The following is a 26,211-nucleotide window of genomic DNA, read 5'->3' on the forward strand; positions in this document are numbered from 1 at the left end:
GACGGACTCTTCGAGTTCAAGGTGATGCCATTCGGCCTCTGCTCTGCCCCAGCGACGTTCCAGCGAGTAATGGATACGGTGCTCACAGGCTTGAAGTGGCAGATTTGCCTAGTCTACTTAGATGACGTTGTTGTCTTCTCCTCAAGCTATGAAGACCACCTCAGAAGGCTTCGGATAGTGCTGGAAACGATCAAGTCTTCAGCCCTGACACTGAAACCAGAGAAGTGCCACTTCGCCGACGAGGAGCTGCTGTTCCTTGGTCACGTCGTAAGCAAGGATGGAGTTCGCCCAGACCCCCAGAAGACGGCTGCGATCGCAGAGTTTCCACAGCCTAATGACAAGAAGGCTGTACGCAGATTCCTTGGATTGTACGCTTATTACCGACGATTCGTCAAAAACTTTTCGCGCATCGCTGAACCTTTGACTCAACTTACCAAGGATGACGTGCCTTTTAAATGGGAAACGCCACAAGAGGAAGCTTTCAACGAGCTGAAGCGCCGCTTACAGTCCCCTCCTGTGCTCGGGCACTTTGATGAAAACGCCGAAACCGAAGTTCATACCGATGCAAGCGGGGTGGGCTTAGGAGCGGTCCTCGTTCCGAAAAATGGCAGACAGGAGAAAGTTATCGCGTACGCTAGCCGTTGACTGTCGAGAGCCGAAGCCAACTATTCTACGACAGAGAAAGAATGTCTCGCCATTATTTGGGCCACGTCCAAATTTCGCCCCTACCTATACGGACGACCATTCAAGGTTGTAAGCGATCACCATGCTCTGTGCTGGCTGGCCAATTTGAAAGTTCCCTCCGGCCGCCTTGCTCGTTGGAGCCTGCGTCTTCAAGAATTCGACATAACTGTAGTCTACAAATCTGGCCGCAAGCATTCCGATGCAGACTGCTTGTCACGAGCTCCTGTCGACGCAGCACCCGAAGAGGAAGACGAGGACGCTTTCTTAGGACAGGTAAGCGCCAGCAGTTTCGCGCAGCAGCAGCACTCAGATCCTGGCTTGCAAAGCCTAGTTGATTATCTGAAAGGCAAGACCGCATCGCCTCCCCGAGAGTTCAAGCGGCAACTGTCGTCCTTCGTCCTTCACAATAATGTCCTCCTGAAGAAGAACTTCGCGCCGAACAGGACAGTGCATCTTCTTGTCGTGCCCAAAAATCTCAGGCAAGAAATTATGCAGGCATGTCATGATGAGCCGACTGCAGGACATCTCGGGATTGCTCACACGTTGCACCGCATCCAGGAGAAGTACTATTGGCCACGGCTAGCTACCGACGTTTCCCATTACGTGAAAACGTGCCGTGAGTGTCAGCGACGCAAAACGCCTCCGACTAGACCAGCCGGACTCCTGAACCCCATACCACCGCCAACTAAGCCCTTTCAGCAAATAGGGATGGACCCCCTCGGCCCCTTTCCGACCTCTTCATCAGGAAACAAGTGGATCATCGTGGCCAGCGACTACATGACCCGCTACGCCTAAGAAAAAGCGTTGCCTAGTGGTACCGCAACATAAGTCGCAAAATTTTTTGTCGAACAAATTCTCCTGCGACACGGCGCCCCGGAAGTGCTCATCACAGACAGATGAACGGCGTTTACAGCGGAGCTGACGCAAGCCATTTTAAACTACAGCCAGACAAGCCATCAGAGGACCACTGCCTATCATCCACAAACCAACGGACTCACAGAGCGTCTCAACAAGACCATCGCAGACATGCTCTCCATGTACATCGACGCCGAACACAAGACGTGGGACTCCATTCTGCCCTACGTGATCTTCGCTTATAATACTGCCGTCCAGGAGACAACCAGGTTTACCCCATTCCAGCTGGTATACGGCAGGAAGCCCACGACAATACTCGACGCAATGCTCCCGCACGTTTCCGACGAAGACAACCTCGACGTCGCCGCCTACCTTCATCGCGCCGAGGAAGCCCGAAGACTTGCGCGGCTTCGCATTCAAGACCAGCAGCACACCGACGCCCGACGCTACAATCTGCGCCGACGAAACACGCATTACAAGCCAGGTGATCGGGTTTGGATATGGACGCCAGTTCGCCGCCGTCGATTGAGCGAAAAGTTGCTGCGACGCTACTTTGGCCCGTACAGGGTTCTCCGTCGCATCGGTGACCTCGACTATGAAGTCATCCCCGACGCCACTACAGCATCTCAGCGACGCCGCCCACGCCCGGAAGTCGTACATGTCGTACGCCTGAAGCCATATTATGAACGCTAAAGAACTCGAAGTTTCATTTTCCGTGTTTATTTTCATTTTAAAGCATCGAGACGATGCTTCTTTGGAAGGGGGTAATCCCACGTATCACTGTAGTGTTTATTCGTTCACGCTCAAGGCTGCAGGGAAGGGCTGTTATCATTTTTGTTCGTGACGCGAGAAGCGACCAGTCTAATCTCGATTGATCGCAGCCATGAAAGGCTGCATCTAGCTTTTTCCAGATTACTGTAGATGATCTTGTCCTGCTATCTGGAAGTTTCTTTGCCGGTTTTAAATTGAGCGATGCCGCGAGCGGCGGGCATTCGTAGTTCGACGACCGACGAGCACGTTTGTTGCTTACCCCGCCGCCGAGTGATTCAGTTCTTTTCCGGGCGCAAGTCAGCCCAAATAAAGAGCTTCGTTTCCAAGTCTTGTTGGTGTTTTCATGACCGCTGGACTGCCGTCACTACAACGTGACAATATATTGCTTATGCCTGTCGGGTGATGCAAACAGAATGCCAACACGGCTATCTCTCTGATGTTTCGGAGTTCTACAGCATGCCGACAGAACATGCAGTCCACCATGGGAAACAAGCAGTCCAGTGTGCCTTGCCACCCACTTGCACTGCCATGCAGTTTTCAGTTGGCCTTCACGCTCACAAGTAGCACAACAATAGTTAAATTCTGTAAATTTAATCCAGGAAGTGTGGCACAACCACACCACTGGCACGGTTACGAAAGCCCTATGGCCACAGGGTCCCGCTCACTTCCGGGTCCGTGCGGAGCACCTCGACGATCCGCTCATCTGGCAGCATCAGGAAAGGTCGCTGCGGAGCTTTCTCGGAGGGCAGGAGGAGACGCAGGCTGCAGAACACGCGGATATTGCCCTGCGACACCGCGTGCAGAGGAGACCGAATATACACCGGTCCGTGCTCACTTGCAGCAAATGAAGCAACAGCATAGCACCTTCACAGCAGACCATAAAGGCATTGCATTCAAGTTTCACCATCCCTAGAAGAAACAAGCGATGTACAGTAGCATACGCATCATGCCTGGCCATGTTTCCGTTTTCCTTGACCTGTTGAAATCACAATCATAATCTTGACCTTGCGCGATATTTCAGACCTCACTCAGGAACCATGACACACCTCACAGGGACTTTATTTTGGCTCGAGTCCGAAGTATCGATCGCGAAAATGCTGATCATCACCAGCCTGACTATGACCACTGCAGGGCAAAGGCCTCTCCCATGTCTCTCCAATTAATGCTGTCCTTTGCCAGTTGCGGCCACCGTATCCACGCCAACTTCTTAATCTCATCCGCCCACCTAACTGTCTGCCGCCCCCTGCTACGTTTGACTTCACATGGAATCCACTCCATTACCCTTAAGGCCTAACGGTTATCTTGCCTTCACATTACATGCCCTGCCCAAGCCCATTTCTTCCTCTTGATTTCAACTAGGATGTTCTTAACCCACGTTTGTTCCCTAACACACTCCGCCAGCTTCCGATCTCTTAACGTTACAGCTATCATTTTCTTTCCATACCTGGCTGAATGGTCCTTAACTGAAGCTAAACCCTGTTTGTTAGCCTCCACGTTTCTGCCCCATAGGTGAGTACCCGTAAGATACAGCTGTTGTATGCTCTTCTCTTCAGGAATATTGACAAACTGCAATTCATGATCCGAGAGAGCCTGCGATACGCGCTCCGCCCCATTCCCTTACTACTTCCAGCACCTCGCTACCAATTGCGAACTGCTGTTCCGTTGCTAGACTGTTGAACATCACTTTGGTTTCCTGCGCTACCGTCATCCGTAGCGGCAGACGCAGCATGTCCTGTATTACCGTGAGTGTCACTTAGAAACGTGGTTGAGCAGTGAGGGTGGAAGCTGAGCAAGAGCCTTCTTATGCTGCCTATAGCATCAAGACTGCCAGAATCAAGGTCCTCCTTAGCTATTCAGCAGACAAGGAAAGAGGAAAGAGGGGCTCGCTATGACAAACGTGACTGAAGCGAATAGCCACTGCAACCAGTGGGACATGTCGCAGCTTGTGCTGGTCTGAAAGATTTTTTGCCCAGGTGAGTAGCAAGAGTGGACAAGGACAGGACAAGGACAGGATCAGGACATTTTCCGATACTCATACTGTGCAACAAATAGCGCTTGTGGTATGCCCTGCATTCCACCGTTGCGCAGTTCGGGAAAAGCGCTGCACAGTTCGGAAAAAGCGCTGCGCACTACGGGAAATAAGCTTTTTTTTGGCGCGGAACGGATGCTGATATTGACGTATCATCTAAAAGTTGTAAGCTGCAGTTGAGGTGAAATGAAATTTGCCAGGTCACTGGCCTGGCAAGCTGTTCCTTCTTAGACTTTCTCCAACAATTTTCTTTTTAGAGGATAGATAGAACACAGTTTACAAGGCTTATTGTTTGCAACGAAGAACATGTATGCGTACAACAACCCTCGGTCAGAACTGGGTGTGCTATTGGGCCCTTGTAAACGGAGAGATGTGCACACAGCCTCAGCTCTTAACAGCACGGGAGTAAACAGCAACGGGAAACCAGCAAAGGGCTGGACATGGTGCGCAAAGAAATTTAACCGTGAAGATGACATGTGCAGTGTGTGGTAAAGCAGCAGATACAATGAAACACACCTCACTAGAATGCGGCAGTATGCACCCAGATGTTGACAGTATAGTCATAGTCATTCTTCCCGCGGTAGTAGCTTAGAGATAAGGGTAATTCGAATAAATTTGAGACGCGTTAGCAGGTAGCGAAAGGAAAATTGGTAGCTCAAAATCAAGGCGGAGACGCAAGCATACAAGTTCTGGATAAAAATTTGCCAGAAATAAATAGGATTAATATCTAAAGCAAGATGGCAAAGTTATAGAAATACCGCTCACCTTAAGTTCCTGCAGGCTGTTGTGCAGGGCGCGGCGGTCCTGCTCAGAGGCATTCAGCTCCTCCTGCTGTTCTGCCACCTTTGCACGCAGGTCTGCAAGAAGCAATTCGAGCCGCCCCTTTTCCGCGGCCAGTGTCGCCTCTTGGTCCTCCGGGGACTCCTGTTCTGCCTGTGCCTGAAAGGCAAGGAAAAGGTTGGGAGCCCAAGGACACAGTACAATAAGAGAAGTAGTTATTTTCGAAATGAGACAAGTGGAGAAACCAAAACTAAGTGAAGTTAAGCTGCAGTGATCAATGAACACTATGATCAACCATGAACGACTGATGAAATGAGCAACTATAAATTTAATACAGGCCAAATAACTAAAGTCTAATACAACTCAAGTAAAAAATTGGAATTGGCTTTGCTCTGCTATGCCCGGATATACGGAGCGTAAAGCGACGGTTATTCTTGGACAACCTCGGGATCGGAAGAATTTCAATTTTCCAGTCTTCTGCGCCGTCTGGCAGCGGCTCAACTCTCCTTAGCTTCCATGCCGAGCGCGAACATCGTTTTTCCGCCAAGCGCATTATGTATACACGGCGCACCCTCCGTGCACATGCGCAGTAGCGCAACTGTCTTAAAAACGGCTCCAGCTAAAAGTCAGGCGTCGGAGAGGTCCGCGCACCGGCTGTGACGACGAGCCGACGCACCTGCGCCTCTCGGGAAGTCACGCGGCTCTCGCGCATGCGCATAACGTGCGGCGCACACTCATGCGAAGCTCGAGTCTGGCCCGGTTAGTATAGCTTTACGCTGCAAAAGCAGTCGACGGTGTTAGTGAACCTAGCTACACTTGCAGCGACCTCTGCCCCGTGCCATCACAGCCATACAGCGACGGCAAAACCAAAGCGCAAGCTCCTGCGTAGCACGAAGTCCATAAATGCAAATCGAACAATGCAATGGTGACAAAAACTAGGCCAGAAGGCACAGTAAAAAATGTTGGAGGTGAGGCGCGTGCTGCAATCTCCCTTGCTTCCCGCCCCCTCATTTGTTAAAGCGAACTTCCCGATATCTTTTCAATGGGCTATCACATTATTGCCTCTTGACGAAAGAAAAAGTTTTAATGGACACTGACAAAAAGCTAGCTCTCAGGGCAGTTCGTTTTAACCAGTCTCATTTTGCAAGCCATTTCTGCACTTAGCAGGGGAAGAGGGTCATAAAATAGTCTTAATGAAGTCAAAACTATAAACCTTAAGGGAGAATATTTTTACATGCACATTCAAAACATGCCATTCAATTTCGAACAAAGCATGTGTCTGTGCACTTCTGTAATGTGTCATGCAAGCAATTGTTGTGACCTTTAAAAACATTCCTCTGCAGGAAACTTGACAAAATGCATGCAATTGCATTTTCCCAATGCCAAGATATGCAGTAAGGGCAAAATTATAACCCTGCCGATTGCAGGACCCAAGTTCTAGGGTTTTTCAAGCAGCCAGCTCAGAAATGGCATAGGAAATTTCATCCAGATTGTCCCCACTAATCCATTGTAACCACTAGCACACTAGCAGCTGAGTCAATCAAGCAGCAGCTGCACAATACTTATGATTATTCTCCAGCACGCCCCACAGTATCTTCTCTGGAAAAAGTCTTCCCAGATTCCACAGCGGAGACTGGTGCCAATGGTTGACACATTTCTATCACACCTCCCCCCACTGGACCCCCCCTCCCCCCCCCTCAGGAGCGCCCACCCTTGGCGATTCCATCCTGCAATATCCAAGAGCAGCTGCAGTGAAGAAAGTAACAGGAGAACGCACCATGAGGGCCGCACGCTCGCAGCGAAGCCCTGCCAACGCCCCAGTGGCTTGGGCCAGCGACCACTGCAGTGTTGCCACCTGCTCTGTGGCGGATGTCAGCTGAAGGGTGAGCGAGTCCCGCTGCGGCTCTGCTGGAGACAGCTTGGCCTCCGTTGTGCTGAGTGCAGAGAGAAAGGTGGAAAAACCACAGAGTCACTCCAGCACCATTGCCAGCCTAGTACACCAAAACCTTGTTTATTCGGACTTCATTCGAAAGCGAGTGAAGAAAATGTCCGAATTATCCGAAACTGAAATTATAGAATTAGAGAAAAGCAACTCGCATGAAAGCAAAAGATCAGTGCCTAGCTTTTAGAAAAGAAATATTAAGGAGGAAAACAATGCGACAACGGCGATTTTTTGGAGTTCCATCGAATCCTTTAGTTCACGCACACATGATGGTTTAAAGGTCCCTGCGAAGTCACTGTGTAACGTGGTAGCGCTGTAGCTTCTTTGCACTTGGGTTTGCAATACAGGAGACGTCTCCACACAAACGACAAACAGCACAACAAATCTAGAGTTTCTGCGTGCTGGAAGTGGAGATACCACGCAGACAGAAACGACAGAGGCACGCACCAATGCGGATCAACAAGCTGCTTCATGAGTCAAGAAAAGAAAAGATCAGTAACAAGGCAACTTCCGTTCTAAATGGAAGCTCCGAAAAAGGGACTAGGCTTATGGGTTCTGTAAGCCTGTCGATGGGGGCGTGCAGATTGCAAACACGCCTGTTTGCGCATGTCAGAGGGATGCGATAAACAATGCAATATTACAGTTCAGGTCTATAAAGAATAATATTTGTACGACTTCTTTTCGAGCAGGTCATGCTTTGCCACGGCGTCACATCGGGAGGCTGTCTGAATTAGCCGATGCCAACCTTGGGGCATTCGAAAAAACAGGCTTCTAATGCCATAGAGTTGCGTGAGAGCTTGGTGGGACTCTGGCAACAGAGAATTATCCGAACTAATGGGGGTCGAATTAACGAGGTTGTACTGCAGCAGCAAAATCAACAAAAAGTGGCTACAGCACCTGTAGCTACTACCAGTGCAATACCAGTAGCTGAGTTGTAGGAGAAACCTGCTCTTAAGTTCCCTTAGGCTGAGTTTTCCGGGCTGCTACATTTTTGTGAGCCAATCCCATCGAAGCTCCAATAGAAACCTATACAATACAGACTCTGCTGTTAATCACAACTATGGAAGTGTTCCTGCACGCTACGTGGGGAACGCAAGTTGGCGACAGTGCTTGACCTTGGGCTGGTATATACAGTGAAACCTGAATGTAACGAAGTTGAAAAAATTCCAGGATTTTTCATTACATCCAGGTTTTCTTTGCATGACGTTTTCGCAAGAAGATCCAAAAGGGAAATGCAGAACGGAAACCAAAAAATGAAATGTAGGCGAAATCACCTGGATAATGTTTACAGAAAACCCCATTATTCAATGTCTTATAGTGCAACTGCCGCCGCCACTCTGCTGCAGCTCGCGCAACGCCACTGTAAGGTGAGGAGACGGGGAAGGCGGGAGCACCACGGCCAAGCTAGAGGAGAGCGCATACAGTCGTGTGGCTGCCGTAGACCGGCCGGCGGCCCCGGAGGCGCATTCTTCTTCCTGCATGTTCCCTCTTTTGTTTCAGCAGCCGCTGTTGTCCCAGGAAACGGACTGTTTGCCTTGCGTCGCTGGAGTTCCAACGCGCGAGAGCTATCGGCGGAGGCGGAATTACGCAAACCAACCGCGTGCCGGCGATGGACGCGCCTTGCTCGTGCCGCTTTGTTTTTGCTATGTCCTATCATTTTTCGCTGCTTTTGGGCATGAACTGTTGTAGTGCCATGTGGTATGGCGTTACAAAAGTGAAAGCAACGGAGATGCGCCGACGGCGCTGGAGCATGACACATTATCTCAACTGCAGTGTGTCGCTGCGATTGTTGACTCTGCTCTCATGTCACTTCGTGCTTTATAGTCTTGAAACTTTTGTGCTAAATTTTGTTACCCAGTGGAAGCTAACAGATATAGTCGGCCTAGGGAGTTCGTTTTATAAAGGAGAACTGCCGCTACACGTTCATTACATACAGGTCTCAAATACACACACTTCAATGGGGGTGAATTATCCCCCAATATCGCGGGCTCGGCTAGCGCAGACCAGCTGGCTTTACTGACCTTGGCCGTGGACAATGCGAGACGCATAATACAGTAGCCGACCGACATTTCAGACTCCAATAATTTGGACTAGCGTGGTATTTAGGACTTCGCTGAGGAACCGTCGCGCACCTCATAGGAATTTTCACTACTGATATTTAGGACTTTGCGGAGTATAAAAGTTCTAATTTTATGACCAAAATAGACGTCAAAAATACTGCTGTGATAGTTTCTCAGCTAAAAGTTTGTTATTTCGGCCTAATACAGATGCGAGCGGCCATTGCTGTCACTTCCAACCCATTTGCAGCCACCGTAAAAGGCCCCATCTTGGATTTAAACGGCGTCATCTTGCCGGCAGGAATCCGACTAGTTTGGATAGGCTTGGCTATTTGGTCTCCATCGTTGCCATTCGTGATAGAGAGATGCTCTCCATTGCCATCGAGATGGCCTACAAAGGACGCTCGATAGGATTGAGAACGGTACAGCGTGACAGCTGCAGCGTCCACTGTTGCTTGGACGACACACCCCGTGGTGTGGGGCAGTAAACGCGGTAGACGGTAGGAGGGCAGAGGGGGGGGGGGGGAGGACGGGGGGGAGGGGGGACTGCATTCGGATGCGCTCGCTTCCGCTCGCGTCTTCCCTTGGTTTACCTATGGGTTACCTCTCGGTCTTCGCGAACATCATTGCGCCATGCGAACTGATTGTTCTTGCTTCGCGCAGCGAGTGCACTCATTCGAGGCATGACCGCGGCTGCGTTGCACTACCTGGTGTCATGTGATAGGGTGCGGACATGAAGAAACCAGGGTATGACTCACTCTAATATTCCTTGTAGGCGGAACATGGGGAGCGGCAATTTTCGCTATTTTGAAAGGTGGTTTCTCGCACAAAAGTTTTTTTTTTAATTTCACGAATTGTTCGGACTGTTCGATTATTCGGTCCATGTTTCGGGTCCGGCCGAGTCCGAAAAAACTGTCGGCGACTGTATTGCATTGAATTAAAGTTCTCTCTCCAAACTGCTACTAAACTCAAGCAAGCGTGTGAAATAAGTGAAAAAATATCTGGTCAAAGGCAATCAACAACAACTACAATCAAACTGAAGTGCTGCAAATGTTCACTAAAAACTGCATGGTCAGCAGAAGCAGTAAATTTGTTTCGATCAGCAGGATTCTTGTTCTGATTGCGGTTCGCACACCCGTGCCACTTACCTTAGAGCCGACTGGAGCTCAGAGACCGTCGTAGAGAGCTTGGCATTCTTGGTGCGCTCCTCATTCAGCTCAGCAACCACCTTCTCGAGCTCCTGCAGCTAGAAAACAGGCGGAGGGGGGTACGACACAGCCATTTCATTGAAACACTCATCGTCATCAGTAGCCCGACTAACCACTGCAGAAGAAAAGCCTCCCCCATATCGCTTTAATTTGTCCTGTCCTGTGCCAGCTGCGACCACTTAACCCCCGCAAACTTCTTTACCTCATCTGCACAGAGAGTTTTCTGCCGCGCCCTGCTAAGCCTGGCTTCTCTTGGAATCCACTCAGTTAAAATTCACGCAATACGGCTCTCAAAAGACGCCAAGGAACTCGCGAGTTAACTCTTCAGTCCCTTCCCGCTGGCATGGAAATTCCAAGTTGAGTTAATAATCACCTGCTAATTAGAGAAACAGTCTGCTACTATTAGACCCAAAACAAAGTGGGTAAAGGAAAGGTTGGAGGGTCACAGACATGCACGGATGTAAGTGGTCTGGGAACCCAAAAAGCACTCCAAAAAGAATAGGGGTTCCTGCAGAACCAGTATGAGAACCCTTGATCTAGAGCACGAACGCAGCTGAGCAGAATTTAGTGAGGGGGCATCGAGAGAACTCCCCTATGCAAAGCAGAAGGATGATGCAGGAACAAAGAAAAAAATGCCTGGGATTCAACCCAGCTGAACCCAATTAACAGAGTGGAAGGCGATCCTCTCCTCGCTTTCTACTTCAATCTTAGCATGTTTACCCTCTCTAGCTTTAGCCAACGTGCCCTATCGACATTCATGATCCTAAGAGTCATCAGATTACATCAGCCGCCTGCGATTCACAGCCGAAGCACTGGTTCCAGCGTGCGACTCCTCCATGGCTATCTGTGAACGTCAAGTAACGCTTCGCGCTTTTTATTGTCTTATCAGATGAATGGAGAGTTACGTGATTCAACGCATATGCGAGGTGAGCGTTGAGTCACGTTGTCCAATGCAGTTGCGAAGGCAATCGAACGCCGCTTGGTTCATGGGCCACAGCTTCGCCGAGTCTTATGGCATGACTGCGCAGCCACACCCCTGCTCCACCGCTTGAAGGTCATTCTCCGGAGCAACATGACCTTGAGGTTTTGCTCGGGAGTAGAGCTTCCGCTCTAAATGCACTTAGCAGAGCCGTGAAGCAAGAAGTGGGACCCCAATAGTGACTAGAAGGGCAAGCCTCTAGAAATTCACGCGAACAGAACGAGCGCTCCTGTTGGGGTAGACACTTCAGCCACTCAAGAGCATGCTGGCTGGCAGGAGACTCGAGCAGACATCCACATTAAAAAGGGTTCGCCATTGTGCTGCAAGGTGACGACTCTGCTGCATATCATGGTGAATCTTACTCTGTGGGTTGTGAACGTTATGTTGGTAACGAGTAGAAGTGCCGGCACCTGCAGTGAACACATATTGGCTTTGATTCTAGAAAGAATGCGGCCCGATTTGACATCACAATGCACCTAGTAACTGCGCAACCACAGGTCTCAAGCACCCTGCAGGGTTTTCAGGTGGCCTTCCACATGTCATCCATCATTACTCCAGAGTGAAGAGCACTGATTACACGACCCGTCTACTAGCGAAGTGCACAGCACTGCTCGAACCACTCACAGAGGAGCCACGTCTACCAAGAACTGGGCACGCAGCTTGAATAAACGTACAATTAGAAGCAGTTCGGCCAGGATCCACACTACTCACTACAAGGCCTCTAATGCAGATCCCCAGCATAGTGTAAGTTAGGCTCACTGGTCCGTTTTTTGTAAACCCTGCAACGCATTACGAGGCAAGGGTGGAGACAAAGGTTGAGACACACAACGGTTTGAAGTTGGTGCTGTATGTGTCCAAGGTAAATGCATTACACGCTTTTAAGGAGAGGCCTGTGGCACTTACCAGAGGCAGCCGTCAAATGGTCACAGAGTCACTCGTTGCGGCATTGCACAGAATCCATGACAGCGCAACATTGGATATGTGCCCAGAAATTTCCACACGTGCAGTGCGGTTTCCACTGGTGGGTTATCGAATGCCTCTCCCGCGGGCTCATTGCCTCGCTATTTTTGATGCGGCTACGAGGGTGCGACTGTGCACATGACGCACATATATGTACACACATACACACACACGCACACACTTTATACATGTAAATATGCATATGTATTGTAGGCATGTGTGTGTGTGTGTGTGTGTGTGTGTCTGTGCGTCTGTGTCTGTGTGTCTGTCTGTGCGTGCGTGCGTGTGTGTGTGCGTGTGTGTGCGTGTGTGCGTGTGCGTGTGTGCATGCGTGTGTGTGTGTGTGTGCGTGCGCGTGCGCGCGCGTGTGCGTGTGTGTGTGGGTGTGTGTGTGTAAGTTCTCTGTTCTCTCTCTAAGAGGCCTAGGAGCGCTTCATTGATGGCAGAGCATGAGCCCTGGCATCTAAGCCTCGCAAATTACATGACTGCCAGCCTCTGATTTCCGCACGTATCTGGAGCAAAAACTGCGAAGTAGATGAAGGACAAATTTGAGCTCACTCTTGTGGTGCTCTGGAGGCTGAGCTGCTCCTTCTCGCTCGACAGACCCTTCATCCTCTCTTCGAGGTCGAGGATCCGGCCCTGGAGCTCCCAGTGCTTCTGTTTGCCAGCTGTCGACGGCCCAAGTGCAGCCGTCACAGCCGGCGCTGGTCACACAACGAAGCCAGCAGGGTTAGAGGCCTACTCTCCGTTTCACACTCGGCATGCAATGTTGTGGAATCTGGGCTAGTATAGCTACCCACAAGAGCATTTTGCTCCGCTGAATATATCACTTTTCGAACCCTCAGTGAGGGTTTGGCTGAAAGCATGGAGTGGTATAAGATATGACAGGCAATCCAAACTGAGCTCAGTTATTGAGCCCTCCGATAATAATCCTACTGGCGGCAAACAGGCATGCCAGCCACATACAACTCCGGCGCATTTCACTCCTCCAGGTCTAAGTGAGGGGCAGGAAGAAAACGCTAAGCAAAATGAAGTTCAGGCAGTTGCAGTGTCTACATCGAACATACAACAACCATTTTTTTAGCCACTGACATTGCCAGCAATAATAAGAGTGCCAATTTTGGCAGTGTTACACACTGTGCATAGAACGGAGTACACCGGCCATGCACTCTGGCCATTCACACTAAGGAAAGGCACATTTTTTCAGAATTCTTCAAGTGCTGCGCCTTGCAGCACGTAGTTGACATCGACTGCTTGGTATGGGTTTCGACACAGCTTGTCTCGAATGTGCATGGATCGCACCACATTGTTTAGCACCCCAGTGTTCACCGTTACCTGTGCGCTACCACTGAGAGCTGCTGTTTTTAATGCCGGACAAAGCCATGGAGTCATGGTGCTCCGTCACTTAAGCATGTGCGTGTAAAATACCGACCATGCGCCCATGTCCGAATAAGCGCCCACTTCCTTTCCTTAAGATTTTGAATTTTCCTAAAACACTGAACAAAAGCCCATGCATTATGTCACCATGTATGGAAGAAGTTCAAAAACACCGCAGACGCATCAGGAGCCTTGTTTGGCATCTCCTCGATGCTCATCGTGGAGGGAGAGTGGGGGGGGGAGGAGGTGAACATGGTACTTAGGTCATTCAGATGATAAGCCTAAGCTCAAGCTCAAGCACTTTCCAAAGGAAACCTTGGGAGGATCGAAAGAGGGAACCAGAAAGGTGATATAGGAACTCCGTGAACGTGATGAAAGGAGCATAGGAAAGAGAGAGCTGACGAATTGAAAGCCGGATGCAGTGGTGTGGACAGACGGAGGGTTTCAGATCATGTGGTCACATTCTGTTTTAGCTTACTTTCTCTCCACACAATCGTATATGTTCATCGAGGTTTATTTTTAATGATCTGTCATCTGATCAAGCGAGGATCCATTCCATCATGTGTGCGTTCTGGATTTTCGCGCCGTGGGGTAGCAAGGACCCATCCCACAATATTTCACGATTATCTTCAAATTTTAGGTGAGCGCTTGATATTTTACGGTAAGTGACACTCCAGTCAACAGCTAGAGCTCAGTCTTGTTCCCGGCGATATTCATCGTCCTTGACAGTAGTCCAATAGTACTGCCAGCAAACATGCTTGTAACACAACAACATCTGTGACCACAAAGTAAGCAGCTTGCCTTTGGGACGCGCACTGCCTGTGGCCCCCGCGGCGATGTTGGCGACGATGTTGATGGCAGAACTGGCCACATTCCGCTTCAACCTGCTGAGCGGTGGGGGCATGCCGGCACAGGGGCGGGGCCGCTTCGGCTGCTCCGCGGTGCTTGCTGGCTGCAGAGAGGAGAAATAGATCGAACCGACAAGCATGCAAGAAGAAATTCATATCAACTAGAGTTGAACACGTGCTGGAGATGATGCACTTATCTGAAGTAACAACACCCAACCTCGATTTTTAATGCAGAATGGCATGCAGGTTCTCAGTGAAACAAAAAAATTGTTCCAGTGCATGGACAGTGCGACAGCGTCTTGAAAAAAAGTTATTAATGAAGTCTCAGTCACGAGATTGTCAGGAAACTTGCATTTTTGCATGCAGATTCCAAATATGTTATTTAATTTTATGTACAACAAGTCTGTGCCTTTTATGCAACTTTTATGTTATGTTATGCAACTTTTTATGCAAGAAGTTGTTACGCAACATGTTATGCAACTTTTAAAAGAAATTTTGTTGCAGGGAACTGGCTAGATTGTATGCCACTGGTTTCTCTTGACATCGCTCTATGCAGTAAAGATAAAATTATCCTGCCTGCAATAGAAGTTATTAGGATTGGAAGCTGTCACTTAAGAAACAGGATTACAAATTTTTCTGCCTCTTCGTGAAGTGGTAACTTCAAAACTCTGTAAATCCACTTCTATTACAAGCGGGATAATAATTTTATTCTTATTGCATAGCTTGATGTCGACAGAAACCAACGGCATGTATTCTATCAGGTTCCCTCCAGCAAAATTTCTTTAAAACTATCGCCAAGAATACTACAGGACTTTAAAATGTATCCAATATCTGACGGGTTGGAATCGTGTACTTCGAACCAATTGGTTTCATTCGGACAGGCCAAGTCGAACCAAATGGAATGTTCACTTGGAACGTCGCAACTGGATGGTTCCAAATACACAACTAGAACCATATGGAAATCCCAATTTGATCCAGTTGGAAACTCCTATTGGACCCATTTCGCCTGGGCAGCTCCCACTCTGCTCCTTGTTGCCTGTGCAGACACCATCTTTGCAGGCGACAGTTCTACCACTCGACAACATCATGCAACCACTAATATTAGGGCATTGAAACTCCCTTGGACGTCCCATGGACGACCTAAACTACCACAGGACGTCCAAAGCAGGTTCAGTGCCCATTAGGATTTCTCGTCAGTGGGCTGTACGTGCAAATGCCACCTCGGAATCAACGTACACGCAGTTCAACCGCACCACGTTCCAGCAATGCGTCCAGTGATAAGCAGAGCAGCGGAGCGAAATGTGCCACTGTTGCTACGTTTATGCGGGAGACTGGGAGGCTGATAGCTGAAAAGCATTTTCCTCGAGTTGAAATTAAACTTTTTGGCACCAGGTTCGACTTCAGCCAGCGCTAGTAATCACTGGTGTTGCAACAGCACATAGAAAACTTGCAACCAAATGAAACTCTTCATAGCTTCCTGGCATGAGCATAGTGAAAGGAGGCAAGCAGGCGCCAAGCTCCAATACGAGGGGAGACTTGTACGTTCAACAGTGCTGGCATAGTTCACTGTGCTTGCATATACTGCGACAGTACTGACTTGCGTGCGTGTCAACTTATCCGCTGATATAGAAAAAAGCCAGCATCACAGTGATTAGTACACTCTCTGATTATATGAATGTGGCCGATATGAATTGGAAAACCTCCCTGGCCTGAGAGCATCGGATACAATGTGTAGAATTTAGGATGTTGCAAAAACTCTTCTGCACCCCTACGGATGATAGAAACACGTGAGCCGCAACCGCACCCTCGAGCACTACGTGCTGCCAACACATCGCAATCACCAGTTGCGTTGTATGCAGGAGTAGAAAGTTGTGGCTGCACAGCGATAAAAAAATCGGCGTGAAAGCATATCCCATGCTTGTGCATACAGATTGTTTCCTTTGGAAGACACGAAATTTTGAATGATACCAATTTGTCGTGATCCGGTAAGGTTTCAGATCATCCAGATTCTAATCTAGGAGCCCAACCCGTAGGTTCATATCCTTGACTCACGAGAAGGAATGGTGTGAAAGGCAGCTAGCAAAAACAGGGGAGAGCAAGTATAGAAACAACAATGTCACTGAATGAAAGTATTGCCCATTTCGTTACAGTCTACTGAATGCCCATTTCTTATCTGTTAACAAATGCTTCGATAAGAGTGCGAATCAGCTTGGCCATACAGTTGATGCTGACTGTATCTGCAGTAGTCTTGGACATGTTACAGAAAATAAGAAACAGATTACAATTACACTTACTCCTTCTGAAATGAAACTGGTTGTAATAGAAAATTATGGCTTCGGAAAAGTAACTGAACAATTACAGCAAAGTAATAGATTAGTATGGGTTTATTTTCCTTCCAACATTTATTGCCATAACACATTTACTTAGACAACATTCTAATACTGTGGCTTGGTTGATATTTTGCTACACATTGTTTTAGCGTTTTAATCAGAAAGGATTTCTTGCCTCCTGAGTGGCGTGGACAGGATGTGTCGCCACGGGCTGTGGACAGAGTGAACTGCCGATCATCCAGTCAGAATGTACTTATGATTTGTAATTATTAATATGGAATGAATGGAATGCTTGAATGCCTGAACTGCTAAATAAGATAATTATTTAACTAATATGATAATTAATTTAGCTAATTACTCCGAGTAATTTATGAAATTTAGGGATTGCTAATAATTGCTCCAGAATTGAACGAACCACAAAGATCACAAAGAAAAATAATCAATAAATATTTAACGAACCTGATTAAATAATCAATTATATGCCAAATTACGTAATCACTTAAACTAATTGATTAAAATAGTTAACAATAACTAATAACAAATAATTAACCAACAATACATTAATTGATAATTACAAACAGTGATTAATTATATTACTCTGTAGCATAGGTGGTAAAGGAACTATAAATTCTTTCGCATTTTTACATGCAAGGAGACTTAAGTTCACCTTTATTTTCGGCTGTTCTAAACTACAGACAACCCCTTCCTGGTAGCTATGCTTAATAGGGTTCTAAGTGCACGTTTCTTTTCTGGACATGGTCGCAATAGAAGCTTCGCCTTACTGATCAATTTCCCCTAGAATACCTTACGGCCTCTCCAGGAGGCAGATGACAAAGGTTCTGCTTGGTTATTACTTCCTCTACTCACAAGTCTGCAGCATTACCTATAACCTTCCTTGACATTATACTAAAGCGAGTTCAGCAGATGTAGATAAAATTGGCCACAAAAACCTTCCCTACACTATAAACGTGGTCCTAGCGAGTTAGGACGTGCCTTCACATAGACGGGGCGTTCGTGCTGTGATCAGTGATTTGGTATCTGTGCGAGAAACGAGAAACTGTAGTGAGCAATTAAATCATCTCTTTTTGGTGGTGATGCTCCCTTTTTTAGATGCATACATCAGTCGACACTTAAAAAAGACATTGAGATCATGCCTTACGGTAAGATTTCTGGCTGTGATGAAAGGCTCCAGAATTCTGTGCGAACTTTTCGTGTTAATAGAAATGTTTAGCGGGTGGAAAAGCCGAGTGATGGTTAAACAGGCAGTACCGCCGTGTTCAACTAGGTCACTGTTCAGAGAACAGTGCATTCTAACACAAGAGGTGTATGCTTATAAAGTGCAACCTGCTGATTGGTTGCGTTTTCTTGACGTGTGCGCCTTCTGGAATTTTGATCTGCGGGCGGAGTAGCGTATTTACTGGCATAATAGGCTCACCCCCAGTTTGGTCGTGGAAAACAAGATTTTTTTCATTCCGAGCATAATAGGCGCACCTCTAAGTTGGCATTGTGATCAATACTGTACTGCAAACCGACGCATCCCCCCCCCCAATCTTTATTTAACAAAATTTTAGCTGAACTGACCGCTTAATTAAAAATTAAGTTAAATTAACGATTGTTTACGAGAGGTTTCTCGGAAAGAACAACATAGGTTCCAAAGTCCCTACCGGTGGCTGTGACAGGCCGAGCCACCTACCAGTGCAGTGGCGTATCTCTTGACCGCTTCGCCACTGCGCTGATAGTGCATGGTGTGAGGACTCGCTGCCATCTATGAATGCTAAGTAAAGTAGGGCCAATTGTGCATATATGAACATTAACCTACTTAAGATATGTCTGTCGTACCCTTAAGGTGGGGTGTAAGTGTCCCTTCCATTGAAGCACAAACACCTTCTGGATCATGTCTTCTCTCCTTAATTACGTTAAACCTCCACCAATTTATCTTTTTACTGCGTTAGCAGCATAACCCCCTTTCTCAAAAATAACCGTGGTGCGCGCGTGTGCATGAGTGCACTTGAGGACACATCCGGGCACTCACTGGTAAAAACGCACCTTCACCAGCCTTCAGCCTCCCTCCGAATGAAAGCAGAAGTAGTCGAGGCAGATTGCTGTGAATGCTCCACGTATGCCGTAGCCCAATCGTTTTACGAAAGAACACCAACAAGCATGAGGCTCTCATCTCGCACAACAAGAACCGGAAGTGCGACAGTGAGAGGCAGATATAAGCCGCACGACAGATTTCAGGATTCAGCAGTTGAAGAACAGCGCAACAAAGCCAGCCTCTAGCTCTTGACATCTATTTCTTATTTTTTTTTGTTGCGAAAGCAACAATACGACAAAGTGAGACCTCGGGTGGCCGCCGTCCACCGTAGCTACGCTGAAATTTTTCAATTGTTTGTAATGGTCGTGACGTCACAGTGCACGAATTTCAAACGGGGCCAATTGTGCTTTGGCTTGTAACCATGCAACCAGTTAAAGGAAGCGTATAGTGATGCTCCACGTAAGTGGGGCTGAGTTTAGTTAATTAGTTCATTAATCAATTAGGCTAATTAACCTTTCTAGTGAGACCAGATAAATAAAACCGAGTAGGAAATCGGTCGAGTTGGGGAATCGAACCAGGGTCTCCGGAGTGCGACACGAGCACGCTAACCACTCCGCCGTTGCAGCTCTATGGCTTGGAATGAACAAAGGCGCGTCTAGTGAATACAGTGTTTTCGTTCACTCCCATCTTCCTCCCTTGCCGTTACGGCGAGGTTCAGGTGTCCACCGAGATATGCGAGACATACATTTCCTTTCCTCAATAACCAATTTGCCGTTGACGAAGTGCAATTTGCCGATGAGGAAGGCGTACAGTTCTGTGGACTCCCAGGCAGAGTTGCAAGGAGGACGCTTAGCTTAATATCTAAACCACACATCAGTGACACAAGGAGCAACACCGCTCTTATGACTTTCGCCTCATCGCGCTTTAGGTCAACAATGCGCCACGCTGAATTTTTTTTTCCTTTTTCAAGATTGTAATATGAAAGCTATCTCAATTTTGTGTTTCTATAGGGTGAAAAACTAGATCAAGTTGTTTATGACCCCATGACTCGGGGCCTGTTTTTTTGACCGATCCAGGGAGCTCCGCCCACCATACAACGTGGAAGGCACGGGGCTGCCCTGGGTCGTGTCCAGCGCCTCGGCAGAGGCGCTGGACGACCGTGGAGGAGGCACGTTGATTTTCGAGTTTGACCTTGACCTGTTGTAAGAGGTCTTGAGGCCCACCGCCCCGGGGGTCTGCGTCCCCTCCTTTGGGGTTGGCGTAGTAGCACTAGCTACTCCACACGAGGGCGCGGATGGCGCGGATGGTGACCTGGACAGGTGCCGAAGTCTGGTGTGGTGCGCCGCGCCCACGCACCACATCGGCAAAGCGTATTTTTGCACTAAAGGAAAACCTGTTTGTTTGAGCATATCGACTTTTTGCTTCCTTCAAAGAAATGTTTCCAGTAGTCTTGAGAGTAATTATGTATATTTCTTTCTTGCAAGAAGGACAAGCCCTGGAAGGCAGCATTGTCTCCTGCACAGTTTTCACACCGCGGTGTAGCAATACATTCTTCACATTGGTGGTCCTTCGAAGAGAATTCTGCGCACGTTTTGCCGCCGCGACAACTCTGTGAGCCGTGGCCAAACCTCTGGCAATTGAAACATCTGCGTGAGTTGGGTATGTAAGGTCTCATATTTATTTTCAGGTATCCGACTTCAAGGCTTTCAGCCAGTATGCTGGTGTTGAAGGTGAGGATTAGGTGTTTCCTGTCTATTTCTTTGTTGTCCTTCCTAATCTTTATTCGCTGATCATTTATGACACCTTGATCGGTAAGGCCCTCAAGCTTTTCTTTTTCAGAGAGGTGGACAAAGTCGATTTCAGGTATGACGCCTCGGACAGTGTTTGGAGATCGATGTGAAGTAACGAAGACGGGAATATCCCCTATGGACACGAGGTTTGGGAGTTTAGAGATCTGGACTGTGTCATGCAGTTCGAGCAGTAAGTCACCGCTGGCCATTTTTGATACCTTATACCCAAGGCCCAAGGTATCTGTCAAGCACTTTGCTACCAGGAACGGTGATATGAGTGTTGCTTGTGTTTCTTCTGCATTGCTGAGCACAACATGGAATTTCGGGAAAGTTATCTTTCTTTTCTGGAAAAACTCGCCTGCATCGTTCTGCCCTCTTTTCAGAGAGCGATCAGGATTAGAAAGGGTGGGGAGCCATAAAAATTTCAGGTTTTTCAGTCATGGTGCCAGCCACCCACCATGGAGCCCAACGAGGGAATGGGACAGGAACTTGCGAGCAAGTCCCGCCCACGCCATCTGTACACCTCAACTATAACCAAATATGACGTAACTCAGGGTGGTTGGCCGCACAAGGTTAACCCTAGCCGCCAAGAAAAAAGGAAAAACAAAAAAGGGAGGAGGAGACAGGAGAGTTGTAAAAAGAAGATAGGAAAGTTTAAGATGGAGGGGAGGATAGGAAAAGGCGACTGCCGATTTCCCCCGGTCGGGTCAGGCCGGGGGTGCTGCCTGTAGGAAGCTGGGGCCAAAGTGTTGTGTTGCCTACGCTGAGGGGCCTTAAAGGTCCAAACGATAGGCATAGGCTCAAGCACCAGGATCCCCTTTTCCCTGGACACGGCGATGCCACTCACGGCTAAGCGCGGGTGCTCGGATCCGTGGTGACGCACTGGTCACCATCATCCCCCAGGTACCATCATCCCACAGATGCTCAGGTACCCGTGGTGTCGCAACTCGCCAACGTCTGCATGAATCAGACGCCCCTGCGGGGCAACAAACTTTTGCGGATTAATTAAATGACCAGAGAGGTTAACGAATGTAGGCGCAGAAAACCAAGCTACTAAGAAATCCAATGGACAATGAACCCCCCTCGGACGTCCTGCAGACATCCTGAATACCCGCACGACGTCCATGGGAGTTCAAATGCCCATTGGGAAGTTTTGCAAGCAAAGCTGGTACTATATAAAACAGAAAAATCAGCAAAATGTGACGAGACATGTGGTGAAAAGCGACACCATCGACACCAACAGGGGTTGGTCCATCCCTGTCATAGTCCCTTCTTCTCCGAGCGTAGTGTCCCCTAGGCGATGTAACCCCCCTGAACTCTTGTGTACCTTTCACTGGACTGCAGCCACACTGGAGCTATTTTCATCCTAAGGCATGAAAACAATACCAAGCCACGAGATGTACAGCACAACCAATCTGCTGCGAGTGCAACTGCGCAAAGCGGGTTTTAAGGATTTCACTTCCGTCACCCTTTTCTCTGTCTCTCTTGTCCGCAGTGACTGAGGATACATCGTTCACAAACTGGAAAAAACAGTGGGACAGCTCCGCCTGTTCCACTATCCCTTTGCAAGCTGCGTTTCCATGCACGCGACATCTCTTAGCATAGCGTTAGGAAAGAACAGGTTCACTGGCACCCGTTCAGATTTCATCCCCTGAGCGTTCAGTCAACTGCTTGATAGCACGAGCGGACGCTATGACATGTGATGTTGCACCTCATTTTCTGGCTCATGCAAACAGCAGTATTTTACGTCTGCTGCCAGACTGTTTTGTGAGAAAAGAGCAAGTTAAACGATGTGCTAAGCATGCAGTGAAGTCCCCGACCAATTTCTCTGACCAGGCGAGACAAGAAATACCGTGTTTCCTCGCAAGCCATTTGCACAAAAATTTGAAGAAAAAAAAATCAGTTTAAAATTGGTGGAGGGGTGCAGGTTATTAAAGAATTTTTTTTTCGAGGGGCAAATGACTTTATGGCAAAGCGTGGCCTCCTGTGCATAGTTTACCCCCACTGACACATGGACACGTGTGAAGCCGATGAGGGGCCCAAGAAAAGCAAAGCCAAATTCACAATTATGTGTTTATTCGACAACTCCATCCATGCTGGCTTATGCATAGAGCAACGCTCCGAAAGAGCGCTGTTGCACCTTCAAAGTCGGCTGCCATTTTCTGTGCAGGCCATTTTACAGGGCTGGCCAGCCTTATTTAGGCATCATGATTGTGTCACGGCAGCGGCCACTGAAGCGAAAGAGAAACTGAAGATCATATTCTCTGTTCAAAAATCAGCAACAGAGCAGCCGCAAGAAAATTGACGTGGATAAACCCTGAGTTTGTAACTGGCAGAAGAAGAAATTCTCAGAACAGCAAACATATGAGAGGAGATTGTTTCACAGCCTGAAGGCTGGTGTGCACCCCAAGCTCAAGACAATCCTTGCGAAGTTTATCAAGAGAAAAGGAGTCGCGGCCGCGCTGTTCCTACAGTGGCGGCACGAAGGGTAGAATGGGAAAGAAGAAAATAAAACTGGCCAGCCCTCACCACCTGAGCACAACGGCCTACAGAGATGGCACACATAGAAGCTATCAAGCTGGCCTGCGCACTAGATATATGACACGAAAAGTTGCATGCTGGCCTGGGCACTAGATATATCACACGAAAAGTTGCATTCTGGCCTGGGCACTAGACATATCACACGAAAAGTTGCATGCTGGCCTGGGCACTAGACATACTGCCACGTATCATTTTAGTGGCCGTTCGTTCGCGCTCAAGGCTGCAGGAAAGAGGTTTTATAATTTTTTTTTGTGACGCGAGAAGCGACCGGACTAATCTCGATTGCTCATAGCCATGAAGAGCTGCATCTACGTTTTTCTAGATTACTGTAGATGATCTTGACTTGTTATCTCGAAGTTTCCTTGGTAGCTTTAAATTGAGCGATGCCGCGAGTGGCGGGCATTCGTAGTTCGACGACTGGCGAGCACCGTTGTTGCTTACGCCGCCGCCGAGTGATTCGGTTCTTTTGCGGGCGCAAGTCAGCCCAATTAAAGTGCTTCGTTTCCAAGACTGGTTGGTGTCTTCCTGACCGCTGGACTGCCGTCACTACAACGTGACAATATCACACGAAAAGTTGCACGCTGGACTGGGCACTAGATATATCACACGAAAAGTTGCATGCTTGCCTGGGCACTAGACATATCACACGAAAAGTTGCATGCGAGCCTTGGACGGCTGCAGTGGTTTTGAGCTCACAAGGGATTTCGATGCGTGCCAGAGTAGTGCTTTAGTTGTGTCTCCAGCCCACCCCACATTTGCAATGACACCCTTATAAGGGACATAGCCATGGGTCATGCCACGAATTAATTCTGTTCTAGCATGCTGCGATGTATGCCCCTCACCACCTAACATGCACTGTACCAGGTGGATACACAGTCCATTTCTACGGGCAATGGCGGCCGGGAAAAATGAATTGTCCGGTAGAAGCCAGCAAACGCACCACAATCCTTGTAGCCTACTACGATATACGATGAGTATGCACACGCAAACGTTGAGATGTAGTGTGAAACACCACCGCCACTAGAACGAACAGTCAATGAAGTTTTCCCTACACGCTGTTAAGGTACTTATTAACATACCTGTTGGGCTGACTGGACTGGCACCTCGGTCAGGCTGGCCAGCGTGACGGGCCCGTCCTTGCTGCTCATCTTGAGCTGCAGCAACGGGGCCTTCTCTGCTTGGGACGGAGGAACCAGGAGGTCGTGCAGGGTCTTGTACACCTGTACAAAGCTGGCCACCATGGTGTACTGCAACGGAGGCAAGCCACATCAATCATCACCTCGGAATCAAAAAGGGGTGCAGTCAATGGCAGGCTTAAAGAACAGTGCGCAAGAGCGTCCACGTTCCCCCCTCCCTTTCTGCGCACACTGACCGTCCACTGGGGGTGCTTCTGGGATGTCTCGAAGACCTGGTGGAGGGCCCGGGGGATGACGCCCCTCAGCTCGCCATCCTCGTCCCCCTCCATGGTGTGGGTCTGGCCGGCGCCCGTCTGGCCGTAGGCAACGATGCGCACGTTATAGCCGTCCAGTGAACTCTGCACCAGGTGGGAGACTTCGGCGCACACCTCCGCCTGACTGGTCACGCCCGGGAACACTCGTTCAAAGCTGAAAGCCATGACGGTCTCCCGTTGCGCCTGTACGTACTACGAGGCAGAAACACCCACACATACCACCAGTGTGCAGGGCTCAGCAGGCATGGACGACTAATTACACCTCGATGCGAAAAGCAAATCTGCAGTTACCAATATCTGTGAAAAAGATTTCGAGCAAGACATGTATGGACAATTATAGACAACTTGTCATTTTTCATATATTTTCCTCCTCCAAGAAACACTCCACTAACAGTTGTTGACTGTCATCAACGGAGCTTTGCGGTCGGAGAAATATATGAATCTATGGCCGAGTTGCTGCACCAATGCCTGGCTTTCAAAGGTGAGGTCTTGGCAAGTATTTCGCGAGGTTGGCCCAGCCGTGGTAGGCGTTACGAGTGAGAGGAACGGGATGTTCTCCCGCGTAAGTGGTAAGAAATTCCTCTTTGTCTTTATATGTACATTAATGTCCCTCCCACCTTGCCACCCTGGCAGGTGGCAGTCAATGGTTGATCGCGAGAGTTCGCTCACCGTTGTCAGCAGTAACGCATGCAGCCCACATCTCTCATCACCCCACGAGCCTATAAGCGCGATCCACGTTTCCACTGACCCAGGGATCCAGTTATGCGCACTTGCTTTCCTTAAAATGGCACAACGTTGTCAATGCCAACGCAGGCAGCGCACATCTTTCCCTACCACTACGTAGCTTAAAGCAAGATTGAGGTGTGCACTGTTTGGAGAGCGCCGATATGCGCCTTTTCTTTCTTTATAAGCTCCTGCTCCAATGGTTTCGCAGCTTAAAGCACGACTAAGGTGTCCACTGCTGGCTAGAACGACGACAGCGATGGCGATGCTGCGAAACGCAGAAACGGGCGCCGAAGTGCTGTGCTCTAAATATCGCGTGCGGGTAGACTGCGGCGGCGTGAAGTGTACAGCAGCGCTTACTGCCTGTGAAACACGATACGAATTCACGTGCGGCTCATTGCAGGAACGCTTGCATTTGGCCTTAAAGTACGCGATCCTCGTTTCGCACTCCAGTGGAAATAGGTACAACGCAGTTTCCCGGCAGTGAAGAGAGCATGGCGCACTGGACCTAAGCGTTTAAGCCGCAGAGCGACACTGCAGATGGTTAAAGAGTAATGCTGGTCACACCCTCGACACGTACAGAAAGGTGGGGAAGGCAGGCGCGCCCCACGAATGTAGGTGCGAGCTACTGTAGTAAAGCTTCAGTGCACAGTTGGGGATCCGTTGATACCTGAGGCTCCCTGCGTGAGTGAACGCTTGCACAGAAGCTCACCTTTTCGCAGATGTCGCACTCCGTCAGTCAGCAGCGGCGATAAACGACGAGAAGGCACAACACAGTTCGAAAAAACGCGTGACGTATCACTCGAACACTGTGATGAGCCACGTACCTCTCAGGCGCATGAATACGACCCT

The 26,211-nt window shown here is 48.7% G+C and overlaps 1 protein-coding gene across 1 annotated transcript in view; it reads right to left on the bottom strand.

Annotated features, from left to right (window-relative positions):
• The window catches only part of LOC149355706 (uncharacterized), a 32,689-nt gene extending 7,888 nt beyond the window's left edge, over positions 1–24,801 (bottom strand). Inside the window, exons 1-8 of the mRNA XM_089576167.1 lie at positions 24,559–24,801; positions 24,266–24,433; positions 14,444–14,594; positions 12,824–12,969; positions 10,267–10,364; positions 6,897–7,053; positions 5,105–5,272; positions 2,976–3,095 (exon numbers count right to left, since the gene is read on the bottom strand). Coding sequence (XP_089432293.1) covers positions 2,976–3,095; positions 5,105–5,272; positions 6,897–7,053; positions 10,267–10,364; positions 12,824–12,969; positions 14,444–14,594; positions 24,266–24,433; positions 24,559–24,801 — 1,251 coding nt within the window. The remainder of the gene's footprint in view (positions 1–2,975; positions 3,096–5,104; positions 5,273–6,896; positions 7,054–10,266; positions 10,365–12,823; positions 12,970–14,443; positions 14,595–24,265; positions 24,434–24,558) is intronic.
• Positions 24,802–26,211: the final 1,410 nt, after the last annotated feature.

This window comes from Amblyomma mixtum, chromosome 3 (assembly GCF_055824585.1).
Source record: "Amblyomma mixtum isolate Tamu chromosome 3, ASM5582458v1, whole genome shotgun sequence".
Classification (NCBI taxonomy): Eukaryota; Metazoa; Arthropoda; class Arachnida; order Ixodida; family Ixodidae; genus Amblyomma; species Amblyomma mixtum.